The sequence below is a fragment of the Uloborus diversus genome, chromosome 1, assembly GCF_026930045.1.
Source record: "Uloborus diversus isolate 005 chromosome 1, Udiv.v.3.1, whole genome shotgun sequence".
NCBI lineage: Eukaryota > Metazoa > Arthropoda > Arachnida > Araneae > Uloboridae > Uloborus > Uloborus diversus.
This window is the reverse complement of record NC_072731.1, coordinates 264,570,097-264,590,672: the sequence shown is the minus strand read 5'-3', so window position 1 is coordinate 264,590,672 and position 20,576 is coordinate 264,570,097. Positions and strand designations below refer to the sequence as shown.

General features: G+C 32.9%; 1 protein-coding gene across 1 annotated transcript in view; it reads right to left on the bottom strand.

The window, feature by feature from the left end:
• Window positions 1-20,576, bottom strand: part of LOC129227390 (sodium-dependent proline transporter-like) — a gene marked incomplete in the record, with an annotated part of 96,150 nt that overhangs the window by 36,540 nt on the left and 39,034 nt on the right. The window contains 4 exon segments of the mRNA XM_054861944.1: window positions 1,336-1,435; window positions 4,391-4,519; window positions 10,708-10,820; window positions 11,688-11,818. Of these exon segments, the coding sequence (XP_054717919.1) occupies window positions 1,336-1,435; window positions 4,391-4,519; window positions 10,708-10,820; window positions 11,688-11,818 (473 nt within the window).

The window sequence follows — 20,576 nt, the reverse complement described above, 5'->3', positions numbered from 1 at the left end:
CGAGGGAACAAAAAATTTTGACCACTTATGCGGAATGACTACTTATGTGGAGTGGGAAATAAGGAAGGAAAAAAAAAAAAAACTTCTCATAAGTACATTCATGAACAGCTGTAGAATTCAGTGAGAAAAACTAAAAGCTTGTGTAATCCATGTCTGTAAATTAGTGGAAACTTTAAAAAGAAGGAAAAAACACTCATTATAGTTATCTAATTTTATTTTCTTTTACTTATAAAGGGTGTCCTAAAATTAACGCACGATTTGAATTTGCCGCCATTTTTGCAATAATTTGTGGGTAATCTTGAAAAAAGAACAATTTGGCAGCTGAGGGTATAGGGTTATTACAAATGGAGCGTTTTCGATTCTATAATTGCGTTTTCACTATCGAACAATTATTTGAAAAATAATGAAAGTTTGGGCGGGTCAAGCAGTTGACTGTTATTGGCGCTCGATATCGCAATTAGGTAATGCGCAGGTGGTTTTGAGATTGCTGACATAGACGTTTGACTTCAAATAACCCCATAGGGAGAAGTCTAATGATGTAAAATCACACGATCTAGGGTACAATTCGTATCACCGAAACCAGAGAGTACACGAACAGGAAATTCCTTATGCAGTGATTGAATTGTTTCCCTGACTGTATAATAACATAACACTCCATTTTTACTAACCCTAAACTCCCAGCTGTCAAATTGTTCTTTTTCCGTGGCTGCGAACAATTCACAGCAAAAATTGTGGCAAATTCAAATCTTGCGTTAATTTTGGGACACCCTTTACGTTACTTAATCATAATAACTCATTTTCATGTACTTACTCTTCATTAAAACAATCCATCAGTGTTGACTGATGAACTTACTGAAAATAAATCTGTCTTCTAACGTGCTTCAAGCTTTAAATTCTGCGTCTGTCGTACCTTTAACGAATATTAAATACTGACAAACGTGCTCCAAGCATTAAATTTTTGTCTGTCTTGCTGGATGGAGTTTGATTCATATGATTGGTGCTGACAGAGTCGCAGCAAGATGTATGCTTTGAATGACCAGAAGTGAGAAGCGAGATTTCAAGGAAAAATCACTATCACACAGTATTTCAACTAAGTCTAACGCTATTTTCTGAGATCCGATAAGAAAAGAGAATTTTAGAAAACAATTTTTGAGTGACTAGTTAACCGGGGTAAAATTAAATTTGGCGGCCATTAAAAGAGGATTATTTTACATTACTGGGAATGAGACGTTGTCGGGACCAAAGGAAAACGACGACTTAAGCGGAGCGACCACTTAAACGGTTGACTACTTATTGAGGGTTTACTCTATTAAAATTTACAAGTATTAAACTTACCATAAAGCCAAGCCATTGCCATACTTTCCACAACTGCTATACACACAACAGCTGTACCACCGCCATATTTGTCCATTAGCTCTAAAACGTACTGACCTCCCTTAGAATAGAAGAAAATACAGAGTGTTACAAAATTAATGACGTAGCATTTTGACTGCTTTTGAGATATACTAAAATATACACGTCAATAGTTAATTAATACACTTGAAAATGCTTCCAGCAATCTGATATTACATTCCATGAGCTTATACATTTGTTGCTAAATAATGGGGTCGTTTCCAAAATTTTAAAAGTATTTTTTCTGAAAGAGCATGCTTAAAAACATAGGATCTGATCATTTTTTAAATAATTTTAGTTTAACATTAAAAAAAATTACTTGATCAGCGAGCTTTCATTGTTTATGCTTCTGTCCGATGAAATCACAAACGATGAACTGCCATTCTGTGTTGCAATTCACAGAGCAAAATATTTAATTCACATCTTTACTCACGTGTATTGGCAACGATAGGGTTGATAGGAAGCGTTGAGAGCAATTTTAATTCGCTCGTTGATTATTATAACGTAGAAACGCGGAAGAAAGATGCGCCAAAATGCATCATTTGTGACGTCATCAAGACAACGCCTTGTTAGAAAAATCGGACATTTAAGAAAATTAATTAAAAAATAACTGTTGGGAAAGTGAAAATAGTTTCTGTGTCCATGTTATATTTTTTTGCTTATTCTACTAATTTCAGTGACAAAATGTACTACTTTTGACTGAAAGAAACAACCCCATTACTTTACAAACAGGATTGTGTGATGTTTGGCATGCATATCTGCTAACTGTATGTGCAATATGCATTCTTGGCTGATTGTAGAAAAACTGCTTTGCATAAATTGAAGAAAAATGAAATCCTGACATAAAATAAGCATAGAGCAGGATTGCCAACCTTGGAAAAATAATTTGAAGAACATCTGTGGTAATTTTGAGGAGCAATTAAAAATTTTGCGGAGCAGTTTGGCATTTTGTATAAAAATCAATAAAAACAACTAAAACTACTTATCTAAAATTGTCTTATAGCTTTAATTAATAATCTTAAACACGAGTACAGAAGTAATTATTTTTTAATTAATAATTTAAACACTATTTCAATCTTTGAGTATAAGCGTCTGTAATTTCCAGGGCTGGCTTTCTGCCGGCAGAAACTAGTTTTTGCCGTGCCAGTGGCAGAAACTGGTTATAACCGGTAAAAACTGGCAGAAACTGGCAAAAACTTAAAAGTGTCTTTAATAACTTTAACTTTACTTAACTTTTAAAGTAATTACTAAATGATATTTGTTCAAATAAACTGAGACATCAAACTTCATTTCATCATTTAAAAAAATAAAATCCTATGCTAATGCCCTTGATTTAGTTTGGAAAGGGAACTTTTCAACTGTAGATGCTCGTAATATTTGCATTAATCTAACAAAGGACAAAAATCAGATGGGTTCTTATGCAAGAGGAGTGACATACAGAACTAAAAACAGGAAATTACTGATTGTAATTTGCTCTCTTTATATGCTTCATCTAAACTGCTTCTGATTGAAATATCACGTGCTTCAAGAAGAAAGAGTCAGAAATTTACTTGCCAATATTAACCTAGATTTTGTATGTACCTAAAGTCACAGCTTTGCAAAACAAATTGGCTGCATTTCTCGAAACTTAGTTCAATTTTTACCACTTTCCCAGTTACTAGATGGTGGAGCAGTGTGAAAAAATATACAACAGATGAAAATTTCACGAATATTGCTTGTTTTTTGATGCATTGCCTGCTAGCTCTTCTGTTGCAAGAATAGTCTTAAGTTCCTCATTTGTGCACATTAAATTGAGAAAACTGTTTGGATTTTTGAAACCACCTTTTCTAAGAGGCAACTGCAGGGTCCAAACAATGTAACATTTGTTGCAATGTAACAATTGATTGTGCTTTAGTTAACAAATTAGTTATTTTTTCCATGTATTTTCTACTGTGTGTCAATAATTAATTTTTTGTCATTTTGTGAGTTTTTGCCAGTTTCTGCCGCAAATGTGGCAGAAACTGGTTTTTGCCATGCCGGCTTTAACCGGTTTCTACCAGTGGTTTTAACCGCCTTGGCAGAAACTTGCCAACCCTGGTAATTTTCCATATTTACATGTTAGTTATGATAAAATAGCAAAATTTAAGCTTGAAAACTTTCCGCCGGGAAATGCGGAGCAAAAAGAGCTTCTTTGCGGAGCCGCAGAGTTTCGCCATTTTTTCGGAGCAACTCTGCAAACTCCGCGGAGCAGTTGACAACCCTGGCATAGAGCTGTAACTACATAGTAACTACATAGAGATACTGTAACTACAAGTCTACAATTACAATCCAAACGAAAATTTATGAAAAATTTTGCATAAGGAAATAAGAAAAGTGACACTTTTTCTTTGCCAAATACATTTGGAAGTAAAGTGGGGTTCAAACTATCATATAAAATTTAAAAAGATAATTTAATAAATAATTTTTTAGTTAAGTTAAAAAAAAAAATTAAAAAACTCTTAACAAAAGCAATTCAAAAACGTATTTTAACAACTTATTTAGCTAAATAAGGACGTTTTCTAAATATTTTTAAAATTTAATAAAATGATTTCACTGCTTTTCCTTTGATAATATGCCTAATGAAAGTTATAATATTGCTATACAAGTTGGACATTTAGTTTAATTTGTAAAAGGAAGCTCACGACGAAAGATAATTTTTAAAATTGGTAAGAAAAGTATTCCTTCTAAAAAGAGCTCTAACAAAACATTTTCTTGTTCTGAAAAATGCAAATTTAAATCAATTTTCAAGTTAGGAGAAAAAAAAAAAATTTTCATTAAAGTAATTATAAAATTTACTTTTAAAGTAGGTTTCATTGAAACACTGCTCCGATATTTAGACTGAACAAAAAATTCAAAAAGAGAAAACCAATAAAAATAAGCTGAACAAAGAGCAGGAAAAGATTAAGAAGTTAAGTTTGTTCAAAGAAAACCAAAACCATTTGAAGACCTAATTTTGTTCTTGCCTTTAAAATGTTCTTACCTTCGTAACACAGGGAAGACCTAAAAGGAAACAGACGATGCCCAGAAATGTACAAAACTTGGCTTTGTGGTTGCGTAGTCGAGGATATTCATCACAGAAACTAGTCAATACATTTTCCATCAGCGCAAACTTGAAGACGAATATGAAAAAAAGAAGAGAAAACAAAAATAATTTTTATACAAGAAAAAAGATTTAATGAATTTAAAAGATGAATCATATGAGGATGTGAGAAGCAAAGGGATGTAAGTGGACTATTTAAAGTTTCGAGCAAATAGCGTTTAAAGTTCAGATCCCAGGTAGGCTTTCATTAAAAACGAGCTGATGTGTGCATCACATTACTTCCTTTTACTCCAATTCAATGTCATTTCCCCATTACTGGCAATATTAATGTGATTCAATAGTTTACTCTCTAAACATCATCAGCAGTGGCCAAATTGAAACAGATTTATAAAAAAAAATCGCCAAATTTTTCGCCAAGTTGGCGACAAAACTTGGCGACCAAAAGGCTGGCGATATATCGCCAAGTGTCCGCCAAATTATAACACCACTTGAGTTTACATCGAAATTAACAATGATTTCCCCCCAAAAAGTGGCAAAAGACCCCCTTTGGAGCATCCGAATGCAACCAAAAAGGGAGGTGCACAACTAAACCCCACTAGGAGTCTACGTACCAAATTTCAACTTTCTAGACATTCCGTTCTTGAGTTACATACGCACATAAATACATACATACGTACATACAGACGTTACGAGAAAATTCGTTGCAATTAACTCGGGAACCGTCAAAATGTATATTTCGCGTGTCTATACGTTCTTAGGCCCTTATCCCTTTCGGGGGCGCGTCATTAATTTTTGAGAAATCTTAAGAAAAAACACCACGAATGGGTTTATTTGATTATCTAGACATAGATTTTTCAGTTAAAAAAATTTATTTCAGAATATTTTTCACTGGGGGTGGTGTCCCCATTTATTCACACCCCCCACCTGGGAAAGGACAAAAACATGTTTATGCATGTAAAAATGAATTTGAATCTTTTCGAACAATATGATTGACTACCTCAGGAAAAAAGAAGAAAAATGATTCACTCTTTCAGCGCTAATTAAAAATTTTAAAATCTGAAAACTATTCCAATTTTTGGGGTAAACGAAAAATTGAAAATTTGATGATTTGAACAAGAAATTGAACCTGCGAAAAATTTTTTTTTTGTTATTCTGCCATCTAATGTTGTTCATTGAACTTAAAAGAAGAGGACTCAAGCGATTTTGATTCAAAAAATTCAGAAAAAAGAGAGAAAAAAATTCATAAATTAGTGGTTTCACAGCGCAACCACCGCCCCTGAAAGTGTTATCCACGTCTGGTCGAGTCGAAAAAAAAAAATCAATATTCATTCGGGGGTGAGTAAAATGGAAAATAAGGTCGATTTTTGAGTGAAATTTTTTTTGCGAATACAATACTTCCTTTTTTGTAAAAGGAAGTAAAAAATTCGAAATCATGTTGTGCAGCAGCACCTATTAGAGCTACTAGTACTATCTCTTGCCACAAGACAGAGGAGAGGTTCACCTACCATTTGCACGTTTATCTCCAAAGTTTTTAATTTTGTCACTTACATTCCTTTGCTTCTCACTGACTCATATAGCGTCTGTTGGTCCTCTTCTAGTCAGATGAAAAGGTCCAGTAATACGATTTTTTAAAATTACAGATACCTTGGGCCAGGTCCTGATGCACCTCGAAGCGTGCTTTAAAGGTTCGAATTTTTCGATTTTTCAACGAAAACTATTATTCTTAATCAAGGCTCAGTTCGACTTATTTTCTCTTGTGTACTATAGTTTTTATGAACGTTTCAATCGACATGAAATATGATTTAAATATAAATTAGTTTCCCAGTTAAATATCGGCCAATTCTTTTATTCTTCAGTTTCAATTGAACTGTAGTTAATATTATTTTTTTCATAAAAGTAAGAAAATAATTCCGTACAAAATGAAAGTTTTTTCTTTAATAATAAATATAAAATTTATTCAAAACCGAAAAGTACTTTTCGGAAAATTGACAGCCCTTCCAACTTCAGTAATGGTTAACAGTAAGCAATAGTTTTTATTAAAAATTATACTGTAAACTCTTTAAATTAAGAAAAAAAAAACCGTTCGAATTTTTAAAATTAATTTGAATTCCGAAACTAAGAAAGGACCTTGTGCTATATCTATTATTCTTATAAAAGGTTATATATATATTACCGTTAAAGTATATAATGCAGTTATTTTATAGAATACCTAGTTAATCCATGAAATAACTGATTGTGTCCGTTAACGCGTGTAATATGTTATTATTTGACACTTTAACTAGTCATTCTATGAAATAATTAGGTGTTCTATAAACTAACTAATGAGAGACAGTTAAAGTTTAAAATAAAAAAAATATCTAAAATGAAATAACTATATATATATAGATATATATATGTATTCTATAAATAAACTAATGATAGACAATTAAAATGAAAAAGAAGCAATTTATCTAATTTATGCAGCGTATAAATGCTATTTAAGAAAACGTCCCATAAATCATTTGTTACAACAAGGATTACTAAAATGACACTTTGAATTACAAAGAACATTACTTCTAAACAAAAACTGCCGCCAACACGCTAAACAAGTTCTCTCCCTATGGCCTGGAATAGTTCATAAATGCAGTAGGGGGGGAAGGTAAATGTATTTGTCGTGCAAGATATCTGATACAGATTATTTCACACTTTAATGGGCTGCAGATCATTATTCTATGAAATAACTAGTTAAACTGTGAAATACAAGAGAGTTTTACACTTTAACGGACACGATCAGTTATTCCGTGAAATAACTAGGTATTCTATAAATAAACTAATGGTAGACAATTAAAATGAAAAAGAAGCAATTTATCTAATTTATGCAGCGTATAAATGCTATTTAAGAAAACGTCCCATAAATCATTTGTTACAACAAGGATTACTAAAATGACACTTGGAATTACATAGAAAATTATTTCTAAACAAAAACTGGCGCCAACACGCTAAACAAGTACTCTCCCTATGGCTTGGAATAGTTCATAAAGGCAGTAGGGGTGGAAGGTAAATGTATTTGTCGTGCAAGATATCTGATACAGATTATTTTACACTTTAATGGGCTGCAGATCTTTATTCTATGAAATAACTAGTTAAACTGTGAAATACAAGAGAGTTTTACACTTTAACGGACACGATCAGTTATTTCATAAAATAACTAGGTATTCTATAAAATAACGGATTTTGTACTTTACGGTAACATATATACAGTAAAATCTCGCTAAAACGATATTTTGGGGACCAAAGAAATATATTATTGTAGAGGGATATATTGTTATATCGAGGGCCTATATATTTTGATAATACAATAGGTTTTTTTTTATTTAAATGTTTTAGTATATGCATTACCTAGGTGCAAATTATTATATATAGTATATTTGTAATACATTTATTGGCAAGGTGTTAATTATGATTAAATATTACTATCAATTGAAATAAATTCCGAAAATAAGCTCGTAAACATACCTCAAATCCGTTTTTATTGAAAAAAAAAATCCAATATTTTTGTTTGTTTGGCCGCTTTTTTGACTGTTAAGTCAACCAACAAGGTATACATTGAGTCCAAATGATCCTCGTTTGTGGATGGAAGACTTGAAAAAAATGTCCGCAGAGATTTGACTGATTGAAGTGCTTCCTGGGTCGATAATAAGGATTGTGATGGACTCGTATTATCATCATCAACATTTTCTTCCTCCTCATCGTCTTCTTCTCCACTATTTGCTCTCTTACACTTTCAGGATTTTACTGTACTTGAAAACCAAATTATCGTAATAAAGAGGGGTTGAAAACTTTAAAAAACATTGCTTTACAGGGGTTTATTGCTGTAGAGAATATCGCAATATTGAGAGGAGGATAACATTAATTCCTATGCGAGTTCACCGGGACCACGAAATATTATCGTTGTAGAGGGATTTATCGTTGTATCGGATAGCGTTGTAGCGAGTTTTTACTGTATTAATAAAATGTCTCGACCTTAACTAAATGCATACGGTTGACTCAACCAACGACGGCGATTCCCCCCCCCCCCTTCAGTTCAGTGTTCAGAGATTTATTATTATACAGTTGAACCTCTCAATAAGGGACGCTAAGGGGACCAGACATTTTGTCCCTTGAATAGAGGTGTCCCTTATTCGGAGGTGGATGAATTGATACATGCCGTGTATTTAGTAGTATAATATCACAATAAGAATTAACTATTAACACTTAAGATAAAATGCTGAAAATGTCTCATAATCTTCTTTACTAATAATAAAGCTGAAAGTCTCTCTGTCCGGAGGATGTCTGGATGTCTGTAGGATATCTGTAGGATGTCTGTAGGATGTCTGTGACGCGCATAGCGCCTAGACCGTTCGGCCGATTTTCATGAAATTTGGCACAAAGTTAGTATGTAGCATGGGGGTGTGCACCTCGAAGCGATTTTTCGAAAATTCGATGTGGTTCTTTTTTTATTCAAATTTTAAGAAAAAAAAACTATCATAAATTACGAAATTATCATAACGTGGAATCGTAACATGGTTACAAGCCAATTGGCGAGATACGAAATTATCATAACGTGGAACTGTAACGTCGGTACAAGCCAATTGGCGAGAAAATTCACCATACATCATTTGTAAATATACAAGCGAACCAAAAGACCTTTAATTTTTCTATTACGGGCGAAGCCGTGCGGGTGCCACTAGTTACTAATAATGAAGCTGAAAGTCTTTCTGTCCGAAGGATGTCTGTAGGATGTCTGTAGGATGTCTGTGACGCGCATAGCGCGTAGACCGTTCGGCCGATTTTCATGAAATTTGGCACAAAGTTAGTTTGTAGCATGGGGGTGTGCACCTCGAAGCGATTTTTCGAAAATTCGATGTGGTTCTTTTTCTATTACAATTTTAAGAACAAAAATATTATAAGATGAACGAGTAATTTACGAAATTATCATAACGTGGAACCCGTAACATGGGCACAAGCCAATTGGCGAGATACGAAATTATCATAATGTGGAACCGTAACACGGGTACAAGCCAATTGGCGAGAAAATTCACCATACATTTGTAAATATACAGGCGAACCGAAAGACCTTTTAATTTTTTCTATTACGGGCAAAGTCGTGCGGGTTCCACTAGTTACTAATAATAAAGCTGAAAGTCTCTCTGTCCGGAGGATGTCTGGATGTCTGTAGGATGTCTGTAGGATGTCTGTGACGCGCATAGCGCCTAGACCGTTCGGCCGATTTTCATGAAATTTGGCACAAAGTTAGTATGTAGCATGGGGGTGTGCACCTCGAAGGGATTTTTCGAAAATTCGATTTTGTTCTTTTTCTATTCCAATTTTAAGAAAAAAAAATATCGTAAGATGAACGAATAAATTACGAAATGATCATAACGTGGAACCGTAACATGGGCACAAGCCAATTGGCGAGATACGAAATTATATCGTGGAACCGTAACGTGGGCACAAGCCAATTGGCGAGAAAATTCACTACACATCATTTGTAAATATACAGGCGAACCAAAAGACCTTTTAATTTGCTATTACGGGCGAAGCCGTGCGGGTTCCACTAGTGTTAAATAAAATTCATAATTATTCAAATTTCTAGGTTTATATTTTTTTATTAATAAAAATTTAATCAATAAATTTGTAATGGCAAAGTTTTGCAGCATACAGAAATAATTTTGAAGTAATTCATTACATGTATTTGCTTTATGTTACGTAATTTACAATGTAATACTATGATAATTACAATTAATGTTCAAATTTCTTAAGTTTTATATACAAAGCTAATTAGTTGCCTTGAACTCCTCGTCGGCCCTGAACCAACTTGAATAAATTGTTGAGAGGGCAAATTATGCATTTTAATTTCAGCAAGTTTTTTAAAAAATACATTTTTTGTTTCCTTCACATATGTTTATGTCAAACTTACCTCAAATAATTTTTAGAGGAATAGTGACACTTGAATTCCAGTAAATTCTTTATTTCTTATGCGCTTATACATTATTTTTTACATTTTTTTGGGCTTTGAGACTGTCCCTTAAACAGAGTGTCCCTTAATTAGAGGTAAATACATGGAAGTCCCTATTCAAAGGAACTGGGACCAGAAAAAATGTCCCTTAAATAGAGGTGTCCCTTATTCGGAGGTGTCCCTTAATTGAGGTTCTACTGTATATTGCAAGGTTTTGCAATACTGAATTTCCATGCCCACCTCTTAATATAACAGATTAAGAATACCAAATAAGACTTACCTCGCTGTCCAAACCAAGAATAAAGAGCATGAAGAAAAAAAGGACGGACCAAAGTTGAGGAATGGGCAGTCTGCTCAATGCTTCTGGATAGGCCATGAACGCTAAGCCAGGACCTTCAAACAGACGATAAAAATAAATTTCACTGCTTCGAAAAAAATTTAACGCGATTACAAACAAAGGTACCCTGCTGAAAACCATCCATCTTAGCTTCTCAATTAAAAACTTTTAAAATATACTTATGTTACAAAAATTCATGAATTGACATTCATAATAATATTACTTATGAGTCATTTTCAGCAGGATATTTTGGCTTGTTTCAAATATTGTGTGTACCATGTTCCCCTATTTAGTATACTACAGTGGTGGTAAAAAAAAATTGCATCACCCGCGCCGCAAAGGAGAGGAATATCATCCCGACTGCATTCAACATGCAGTCAAGCATCCCGTATCCCAGATGATTTGGGGATATATTTCGGATCAAGGAGTGGGTGGGCTTCACTTTGTGCAAGGAACAGTAAATGCTCAGGTGTTGATTGGCATATTGGCATTTTGGAGGAGAAATTGCTTCCTACTATCCGGGATCACTTTACTTCAGTTCCAAACGTCATTTTCCAGGATGATTCTGCTCCGTGCCATAGGGCAAAACTGGTGATTAACAGCTCAAAAACCTTTATCCTGCTATTAGATTTAAATTGACATGGGGTTAAGTCATTTTTTTTTCTCTAAACTCACACGCAGATTCAGAAATGGAAAAATGAGCATGGGGTCAGCAGTTTGCCTTGGTCCGGAAACAGCCCCGATCTACGTGAACAATGATCGGATTCCTGCTGTTAAATGTTCATTTCATAAGTTTTGAAAAATTTCACATACATTCATCGTTCATCGGTCGACCAAAACTTCTCACATAATCCCATTGTGTTGAAAATGCGAGGGTGATGCTTTTTTTTTTACCAGCACTGTACATTAAAATAGATACCTACCGCTCGCTACTACGTCTTCAACGCTGGTACCTGGACCCAGATCATGAGCCATAGCTCCAAGAACAGAAAATATGACCATCCCGGAGATAATGCTCGTCACAGTATCCAATACGCTCACAACCATTGCATCTCTGAAAGAAACGCCAGAGCAGTGTGTGGTATACAATACATTACAAAAACGGAAGAATGATGGATATTACTTGTCTGCATCGTACAAAGGTTTATGACAGCACCGAAAATTCAATAAATCCATCGCTTGTAGAAAATTAATTCTGGCTGTACTTTATTCATGCAGAGTTATTAAAAGAAATGTTTTTTAAATCTTTATTTTGCATGCACAAGATTACTGTCTAATCATTTTATTCGAACCAGTGAAAAGACAATGGGAAAATAAAAGTCTAATTATGTATGCATTTTCAAATCGTTTCACTTATTGAATGCATGTTGCTTATAATTGTTTTACGGCACGATGACACTCATAATGAAAGAATGGTTGATCTTATTCCACTGAATTAAAATTAAGATTTGATTTGCTTTTCATCATAGAAATTAATTAGAATTTGATAGGACGCCTTAATTGTATTGTGATAATAATACAGATGGTTATTAAATACTACTCAGTGAGATATATTGGAAAATTCATTTTTTGTTTTTAATGTAACATTAAAAACTATTGTTTCGATTCATTTAATTAAAATTTAGAGAAAGAAAATGATAGTCGATTTTAGCTTTTGTTTCAACGATGTGAAGGTTTGATTAGATAATGAAGATTTTTAATGAATGACTGTTAACTTGATGAAAATTATGATATTCATTGCAGTCTTGCTAATCAGAAAATGATAATCATAAAGTTAATTTAAGTTGCAATGTTCTAAAAAAATACCTGATGATGAGAGGCGGCTAATTGTAAATTTGAATCCTGAACGTAAGAGATTTGCAATTAGATAAATAGCAATGCATTTCTAATAAATCAATTGTAATATCTTTTAAAGCAAGGGTTATTAAAATTTTTGGGAATTTTCCCTGATCACAAAACAATCCTTTTCCAAATTGCCCAAGATTAGAAAATACTGCCGGAAGAGAGGGATGAAAGATATTAAAGAGGAAAGTCAGATTAAGAATTTTGCCTCATTGTATTAAAAGCAAAATTCTTAAAGGTATAAGGGGCTATTCGTTAATTACGTAAGGGTCCTGAGGGGGAGGGGGTTGGGAAAAATCTCTACATATCTTTACTTAGGGGGAGGGGGTGTCAAACAAATGCTTACGTAAGATTTTCGAAGGCGATATCTCATATTAGAAATCTCGCGGTCAATTGTGGTTTGGCAGGGATTATATTTCATTTGTGTGTGGAAGGTTAAAAACGTATTAGGATGAGCTGTTTTTATTTGTTTTACAAAGAATGGTGTAAAACATAATAAATAAATCGCACTAAGTGTGGTATGTTTTATTTTTAATTAGTATCGCATCATAAGTTAAAAAAAATGTCGAAAAAACATTCAGCCCATATTCCATTTTTTTTGTAAATATTTTGTTACACAAAAAGGTTTAAAAAAAATAAATCAATAATTATTCCAGTGATGCAAGATTCGTTATTTTATTATTTTAAAAAACGAAATGGAATCTTACACGCAGCGGCGAAACTTCACCTGGATAAACCTTCGTGCAGACAAAACTTTGTGAGGATAAAAACGTCGCGCTTGGATTACTTCCCACGATAAAATATAAAAGTGTTTGAAATGAAATTAATTTAAATAGATGTGTAAAAAAAATATTTAAATTATACATATCCTGTTAACTTTACAGTTACGATTTAAAAAATTCAAAACTATAATGATTAATTATGAGTTTAGACAATTTAGATACATCTAGCACCAATATCGACTTGCTAGTATCTGATCAATGTTCTCAAAATTAGCTAAAACCGCAAATTATTTCAAACATGTTTTCTTAAATATTTTAAGCTGATATCTAGAAATAAATTATGCCTCGCTCATCTGAAGAATTAGATGCGAAAAAATAAATAAATAAATAAATAAACGAACAAATAAAGTAGCAGCACCTTTTGAACAAAGCAGCTAATACATTTTTTTCCATTAAAATGAAAAATCTTTGACTGCTTTTAAAAAGAAAAAAAAAAGAAGTAAAACTAATATACTCATAAAAATAAATACATCATATCAAAAAAAAAAAAATAAATAAATAAATAAATCGTTTGTTTTTCCCCTGTTGCCAAAAATAATTTAAAAAATGAATTAATCTACTTTCAAAAATGTTTTGAAACAATAAAATGTGAACTTCAAGTAATAGTTTTCATTGTCACAAAAAAAAAAAAAAAAAAAAAAAAAAAAAAAAAAAAAAAAAAAAAAAAAAAATCAGCGCATAATTTTATGCAGAAACAAAAATGACTCCAAATTTCTCCACCAAAAACTGAACACATAAATTAAAACTTTAGAATGAAAATAAAATAAATCATATTAACACTAATGGGGTTGCTTCCGAAATTTTAAAAGTACTTTTTTCCTGAAAAAGCATGCCTTTAAACATAAGATTTGACCATTTTTTAAATAATTTGACAAAGTTTACTATTTTTAAAAACATATTGAAATCGGTGATCAGACTCAATTTCATTTTTTTGCGCTTTTGAGATGGCATCACAAATGATGAACCTTTATTCACTGTTGCCATAAACGCAGAGCGCAATATTTAATTTGCTTCTTTACTCATATGCAGTGGCAACGATAGGGTTGATAGCAAGCGTAGAGCGCAATATTTAATTCACTTCTAAATTATCTTAACCTGGAAACGCAGTAGACCATAGACTAATAATAAGAGTAGACCGAGCTATGGCAACCCTTTTGCTGCTCATAAACCAAACCATGTGACTGGTGGATATCCTAGCAACAGCGGGCGTTAATAGTAGCAGTCGATCAACGCCAGCGCGAAATAAAATAAATAGAATTGATGGAACACGGAAGAATGATCTTTTATGGAGTCCGATTTGTAAATTTGTTATTCTAAGTTGTAAATATTTTGTTAATATAGTGAGTTTTTCGTTTAGATAGTATTGTGCATTTTCTTTAGTGAATTTCAATAACTCTCTAAGCAATAAAAGATGCAAGCGACCAAGAAGAATCGGCAAAACGGTAAGATTTTTACCTACAGTTTCAATTTAAGATACCGATTAGTACATTTTTGCGTTAACACAAAAAGTTTACGCCATTTCGTTCACGCCAACGCTGACAGCTCCAAATGAAATAAAAGTTACCGAAAACTGATCAAAAACTATTACTAATGTCAAAATAATGCATAACTAAAAGAAAAACAGTTCAATCTCTGCACCTGGAAGTTTTTTTTAATGAAAACACATTGTCTTAAAATACATGTCGAGTGCCAAACTATAGATAATGCTGCCATCTAGCAACCATGCTGCCAAAATCTTCGCCAAGCCCTTCCACTAGTCACATGATACATCTATGAACCAATTTTCTTTATCAGCAAGAATGAGAAAGCTCGGTCTACTCTTATTATTAGTCTATGCAGTAGACAGCAAGCCTAAACATTCAGCGCGTCAGTGGAGTACGCGGCAAAGCGCATCATTTTGACGTCATAAACACAAATTAATTAATAAATAACTGTTGGGAAAATAAAATTATTTTCTGGATCCATGTTTTTTTTTTTTTTTTTTGCTCATTCTATCCATTTCAGTGACTTAAAGTAGTACTTTTGATCCCCATTATTTCACAGTAAAAACCATTGCTGTGGAGTCGGAGTCAATCTCATTTTGGGACAAAAGAGTCAGAGTCGGGAGCCGGAGATTTTTAATTCAAAGACTCGGAGCTAGAATCGGTCATTATCCCTTAAAGTCCGCAACTTTGCCAATGTTTGCGGAGTCGAGGTCGGACTTATTTTGGGAAAAAGCAATCGGAAAAGAATTTCCAAGAGTTAGAGTCATTGGAGTCAGTCATATTTCCTCCGTGTATAAATTTTTGCCAAAGCTACGAAGTCGGGAAGTCACGGTCCGACTAATTTTTGCGCGCAGGATTCGGAGTCGGAGTCAGGTGCCCGAATATCTTGGAGTCGAAGTTGGGAGTTGGTCATCAAGCGCTATTTCCAATGAAATTTGTTTGAAGTAAATCCGCCTTTAACTTCGGAATCTATACTAAAGTTTCAGTTTCCCCGTAGGTGCTAATGTTAAATGTTTTGAAGTGTTCAAAATTGAACGGAAAACAGTTCAAATCAAAAAGATATTTTCTATACATGGTTCTTCATCAAAAGTTTTTTCCTACAAATTCCCCTCTAAGTTCCGGGTTTATATTTGCCTTGAATTTTCTCTGTAGGCGCTATTGTTAAATTTTTTGAGTTGTTCAGAATTGAACGAAAATTTGTTCAAACTAAAAAATCAAACATGCCAATGGGGTGTCCTCGCCGAGGTCTTTCAAATAAAAAAAAATGTTCAAATCGAACTATTCACTCAAAAGTTACTTGGAGCAAAATTTGCTAATTTTCAGAATAATGATCAGATACTATAGAAATTCGATATTGGTATACGGGAAAGTAGGCTCCTTTGGTTCTGGACGGAACTTCTTGTTAAACTTTTTATTTTTCAGTAGAAACATATGATAGTGCTTTTGCTGAAAAACTAAAACAACTATTCATGATATTTGAGTATTTAACATAATATTGGCGTAAAAATTGGTTAAATAGGGTAACAAATGCAATTTTTTTTCCTTTTTGTTATTTATTGTATGTTAGCTTCATTGCACAAGCTTGTCTATTTGACTTCCTCTGAAATAAAAAATCTCGACATAAACGTACAATTCCAACAGTTTCCTCTTTTTGGTATTGAATCCTAAACGCGTTTCTTCAAATATATCTAAAACTCATTTCTGCAGATACTGCCCTTTACTGCCCACTGCAGTAGAACTTTTAAGAATAGTTTCACTTATATCGTTTTACATCACTGAAATCTTTTTCCTGTCAACGTTACTTCTGTTTCCCTTCTACATTAAAAAAAACACAAAATGTAAAAGATAAACCCCTATTCACTTACACGTAAACAAAGAAAATACTAAAAACTTGCTCGAGTGTTTCAAAAACGCATTTATTCTGCAGATAGAGAAAAAAAAAGTTGGACAAAGCCACCGTGAGACATCCCGAGAGACTGCATGTCTTTTAAAATGCAATAAGAGTAATAAAAATCCGCGTGTACTTCCGCTGGGGTTCCTCGCGGGAAACATCCATTTCCGCACGGAGTTTACCCCTGGAGAAGTTCCTCGCATGTAGTCAATCCATTTGGGACGTATGTTGATAGAATTCCTTTTTCGTTTTCTCCCCCTGTTCTATATTAGTTATCTTTATGCATTAAAATATGCAGAAGCACCAAGTTCTGTGTTTGATTTAAAAAATATTTATATTATTGAAAGACAAGTATTTTTCGAAATTTTTTTCAAAAAATATGTGTTAAAACAGATTCTGTTTGTAGAATATTTGAAACAACGCCATTGCGGATGACTAGTACAACAATATTAATTGTTGTCGCAACTAATCTTCGCTTTAGCTTCGAAGTAGTTAAATGAATCTATTCACTACATTTACTGCTGAGATTCTAGACTTGATTCTTTCGTATGAATTTATTTACTTCACTATATACAGAAACATTGATATCAATTATCTCAGAATGTTAGCGTAATAACGTTTCTTGTCTGTTGCCAGATCCGCTCAATACAAATTTAAAAACTAAATTGAGAAAAGTTGCACTTAAATGAAATGACAACATATCAAGAAAAGTTAAGACTGAAGCGGAGTTACAACATTTACATCTGATGAAAGTCAACTCAATATAATACGGACAAAATATTGATAAAGTTTTCAAACTTTTGGATCGTGACCGTAGATAATCATACAGAAATTAGAACCTGAGTATAAGTTAATTAATTGTAATTAAAGTCCCGCACAACCCGTACTAATAATAAAGCTGATAGTCCGTTTGGATCTATGTCCGTCTGTCTGGATGTCTGGATCTCTGTGACTCGCAAAGCGCCTAGACCGTTCGACCGATTTTCATGAAATACGGCATAAAGTTAGTTTGTAGCATGGGGATGTGCACCTAGAAGCGATTTTTTGAAAATTTGATCTTATTCCTTTTCCATTCCATTTTTAAGAACATTTTCCCGAGCAAAATTATCATAAGATAGACGAGTAAATGACGAAGTTATCATAACGTGGAACCCTAACATGGGCAAGCCAATTTGCGAGAAATTCACCATACATTATTTGTAAATATACAGGCGAAACAAAAGACCTTTTAATTTTCTACTACGGGCAAAGCCGTGCGGGTACCACTAGTGCACAATATTTCTGTTTAAAATGAACAGAAGTACAAAACCATTTTTTCTTGTGCATTTTTAAATAATCTTGGGGTCATTATATCGTGATTGCTCCCGCATCGAGACATTTGAGACGTGGTAACTCTGTCCCTGGCAACATTATTTTAAATTGAACTGTGTCATTTTTTATTCCGTACGTTTACTAACCAATTTGACAATCGATATTTATTACACTGCTTTTCTGTGAAGTTTGTCAATAACGGAGTCGTTTCCAAAATTTTAAAACTATTTTTTTTTCTGAAAGAACATGCTTAAAAACATAGGATCTAACTATTTCTTAAATAATTTGTTTGAGTTTAATAGTTTTAAAAAATTGCATAAACCGGTGCGCTTTCATTGTTTACATTTCTTGCCGATGACATCACAAATGATGAAATGCCATTCTGTGTTGCCATTCACAGCGCAAAATAGTTAATTCGCATCTTTACTCACGTGTATTGGCAACGAAAGGGTTGATAGCAAGCGTAGAGCGCAATTTTAATTCGCTGCTTGATTACCATAACGTGGAAACGCGGTAGAAAGATGCGCCAAAGAGCATCATTTGTGACGTCATCAAGACCACGCCTTGTTTGAAAAATCGGACATTTTATAAAATTAATTAAAAAATAACTGTTGGGAAAATGAAAGAATTTTCTGGGTCCATGTTATTTTTTTTACTTATTCTTTCAATTTCAGTGACTAAAAGTACTTCTTTTGACTGAAGGAAACAGCCCCATTGTTTTCCTTATTTTTTTTTTTTTTTTTTTTTAAGGACGGTATTTGCATATAAATGGAGATTGTGAAATATGTTGCAGTACTTAATTTTAACATTCATTCACGCAGAGCTTTAGAAAAAATTAAAGAACTGAAATTATTTCCGAAATACTTTCCTTTGGATTTTAACAGTTATGAACGCATAAACTTGAAGTTTCCTACTCTACTTTTTTTTTTTTTTTAAAGTACATTACTGAACATAATTTCTAGCATTTTCTTGTAACTTTGGAAAAGAAAAACAAAAATAGTCCGAAACGTTTCACCTTTAACTCGTCACATAGTCTCTAGCTCAAATCGTGTCACATAGATTTTGCCTTATTCGAATATAAAAATGAGAAGAAATAAAGCAATTCCTTTGGGCTGAAAAGTGAAAGATTATAGGCATTATTTCAAGATTAAATTGCTCAAAGTTGTAGGGAACTGCAGAAAAGAGTATCGCGGTTTAATTTTTCAATGCAGCAGAAGTGATCGTTGCAGAATAATAGAAGAAATAGTAATTAAAAATAACTCCGATAGATGGCAGTAGATGTGTGTATTTAAAAAATATGCAATCGAATCGTTCACCATATTTCGAACATAATAATGTAAAAAAAAACTTTTTTTTTCTTGTTTTTCTATGCATAAAATAATAAGTTTCTTCATTTGTGTGGAGTTTTTTGTGTGGATTTCTTCGAAAACGAAATTTAAGAATTTTAATCCATGATTTTTTTCTTAGAAAATACTATTTTCTTTTAGATGACTTACTCAATTGAAAACAGTCTAATAATTCTTAAAATGTGTAAATATAAATCAACAATATAAAAGAAATATTTAAAATGATTATTTTGAAATAAAAATTATGGAAAGGGGATTATATGAAATGGTTGTGGTGATGTGGTAATATGTGCAGTGACGAATTTACCGTGTCGCAAATGTAGAACGTGTTTAAGTAGCGATTGAGTGATGTAGCCAGAAACTACATTTGGGGGACCTAAATGTACAGAAATTACGACATAAAAGCCTTAGACCCTTCTATTTTCGGTCAGATATATTACACTTATACCGATTTTACTCTTGTTCCGATTTTTGTTACTATTTTGTAAAAACGACCCCCCCCAAAAACCAGAAACTGCAACCACTATTTTTATACCCTTTATAAAGAAAAAAAAAGTAAGTCCATATAAAATTCTCTAGAAAATATTTGTCCTGTTATTTTTTTTCAAAGTACAATTCCCTAACTCCCCCCCTCCCGCCCCCAGGCAAGTGTAAGAAAAGATAAATGCACAAAAATTGAAATGATAGTACTTAAAGGTAACTCACAGGCCATATACTTTTCTATTTTGTAGCAATATTTTATTGCAAATTGTAGAAATATAATCCCAGTTTTATTGCATTGTTGTTCCATAAACTTAGATCTAATGTTAAAAATACTCAATGGAAAAAAAAACAATGCTTAACCATATTTTTGTAAATATTCTTCCCTCTGAAACAATACAATTTTTTGGACATGTTCTTTGGACACCTTTTTTACTTAATTGCTATTTTTTTTGTATGTTTAAGAGATAAATTTGAATTAGAGATCGTTCACTTTTATTTTTAGTTTGCTGATAGAAGCCTAGTTTAAAATTGTTTCTTAAATAAGGATAAATGTGTCTTTGAAATAAATATTTTTTATAATATTTGTGTAATTTGTTAGGAGGACTTTTTTTCGTATACTGTCAAGCACTATTGCTCCCGTAAAGCACTAAGAAAAATCACGTAAGATATTTTT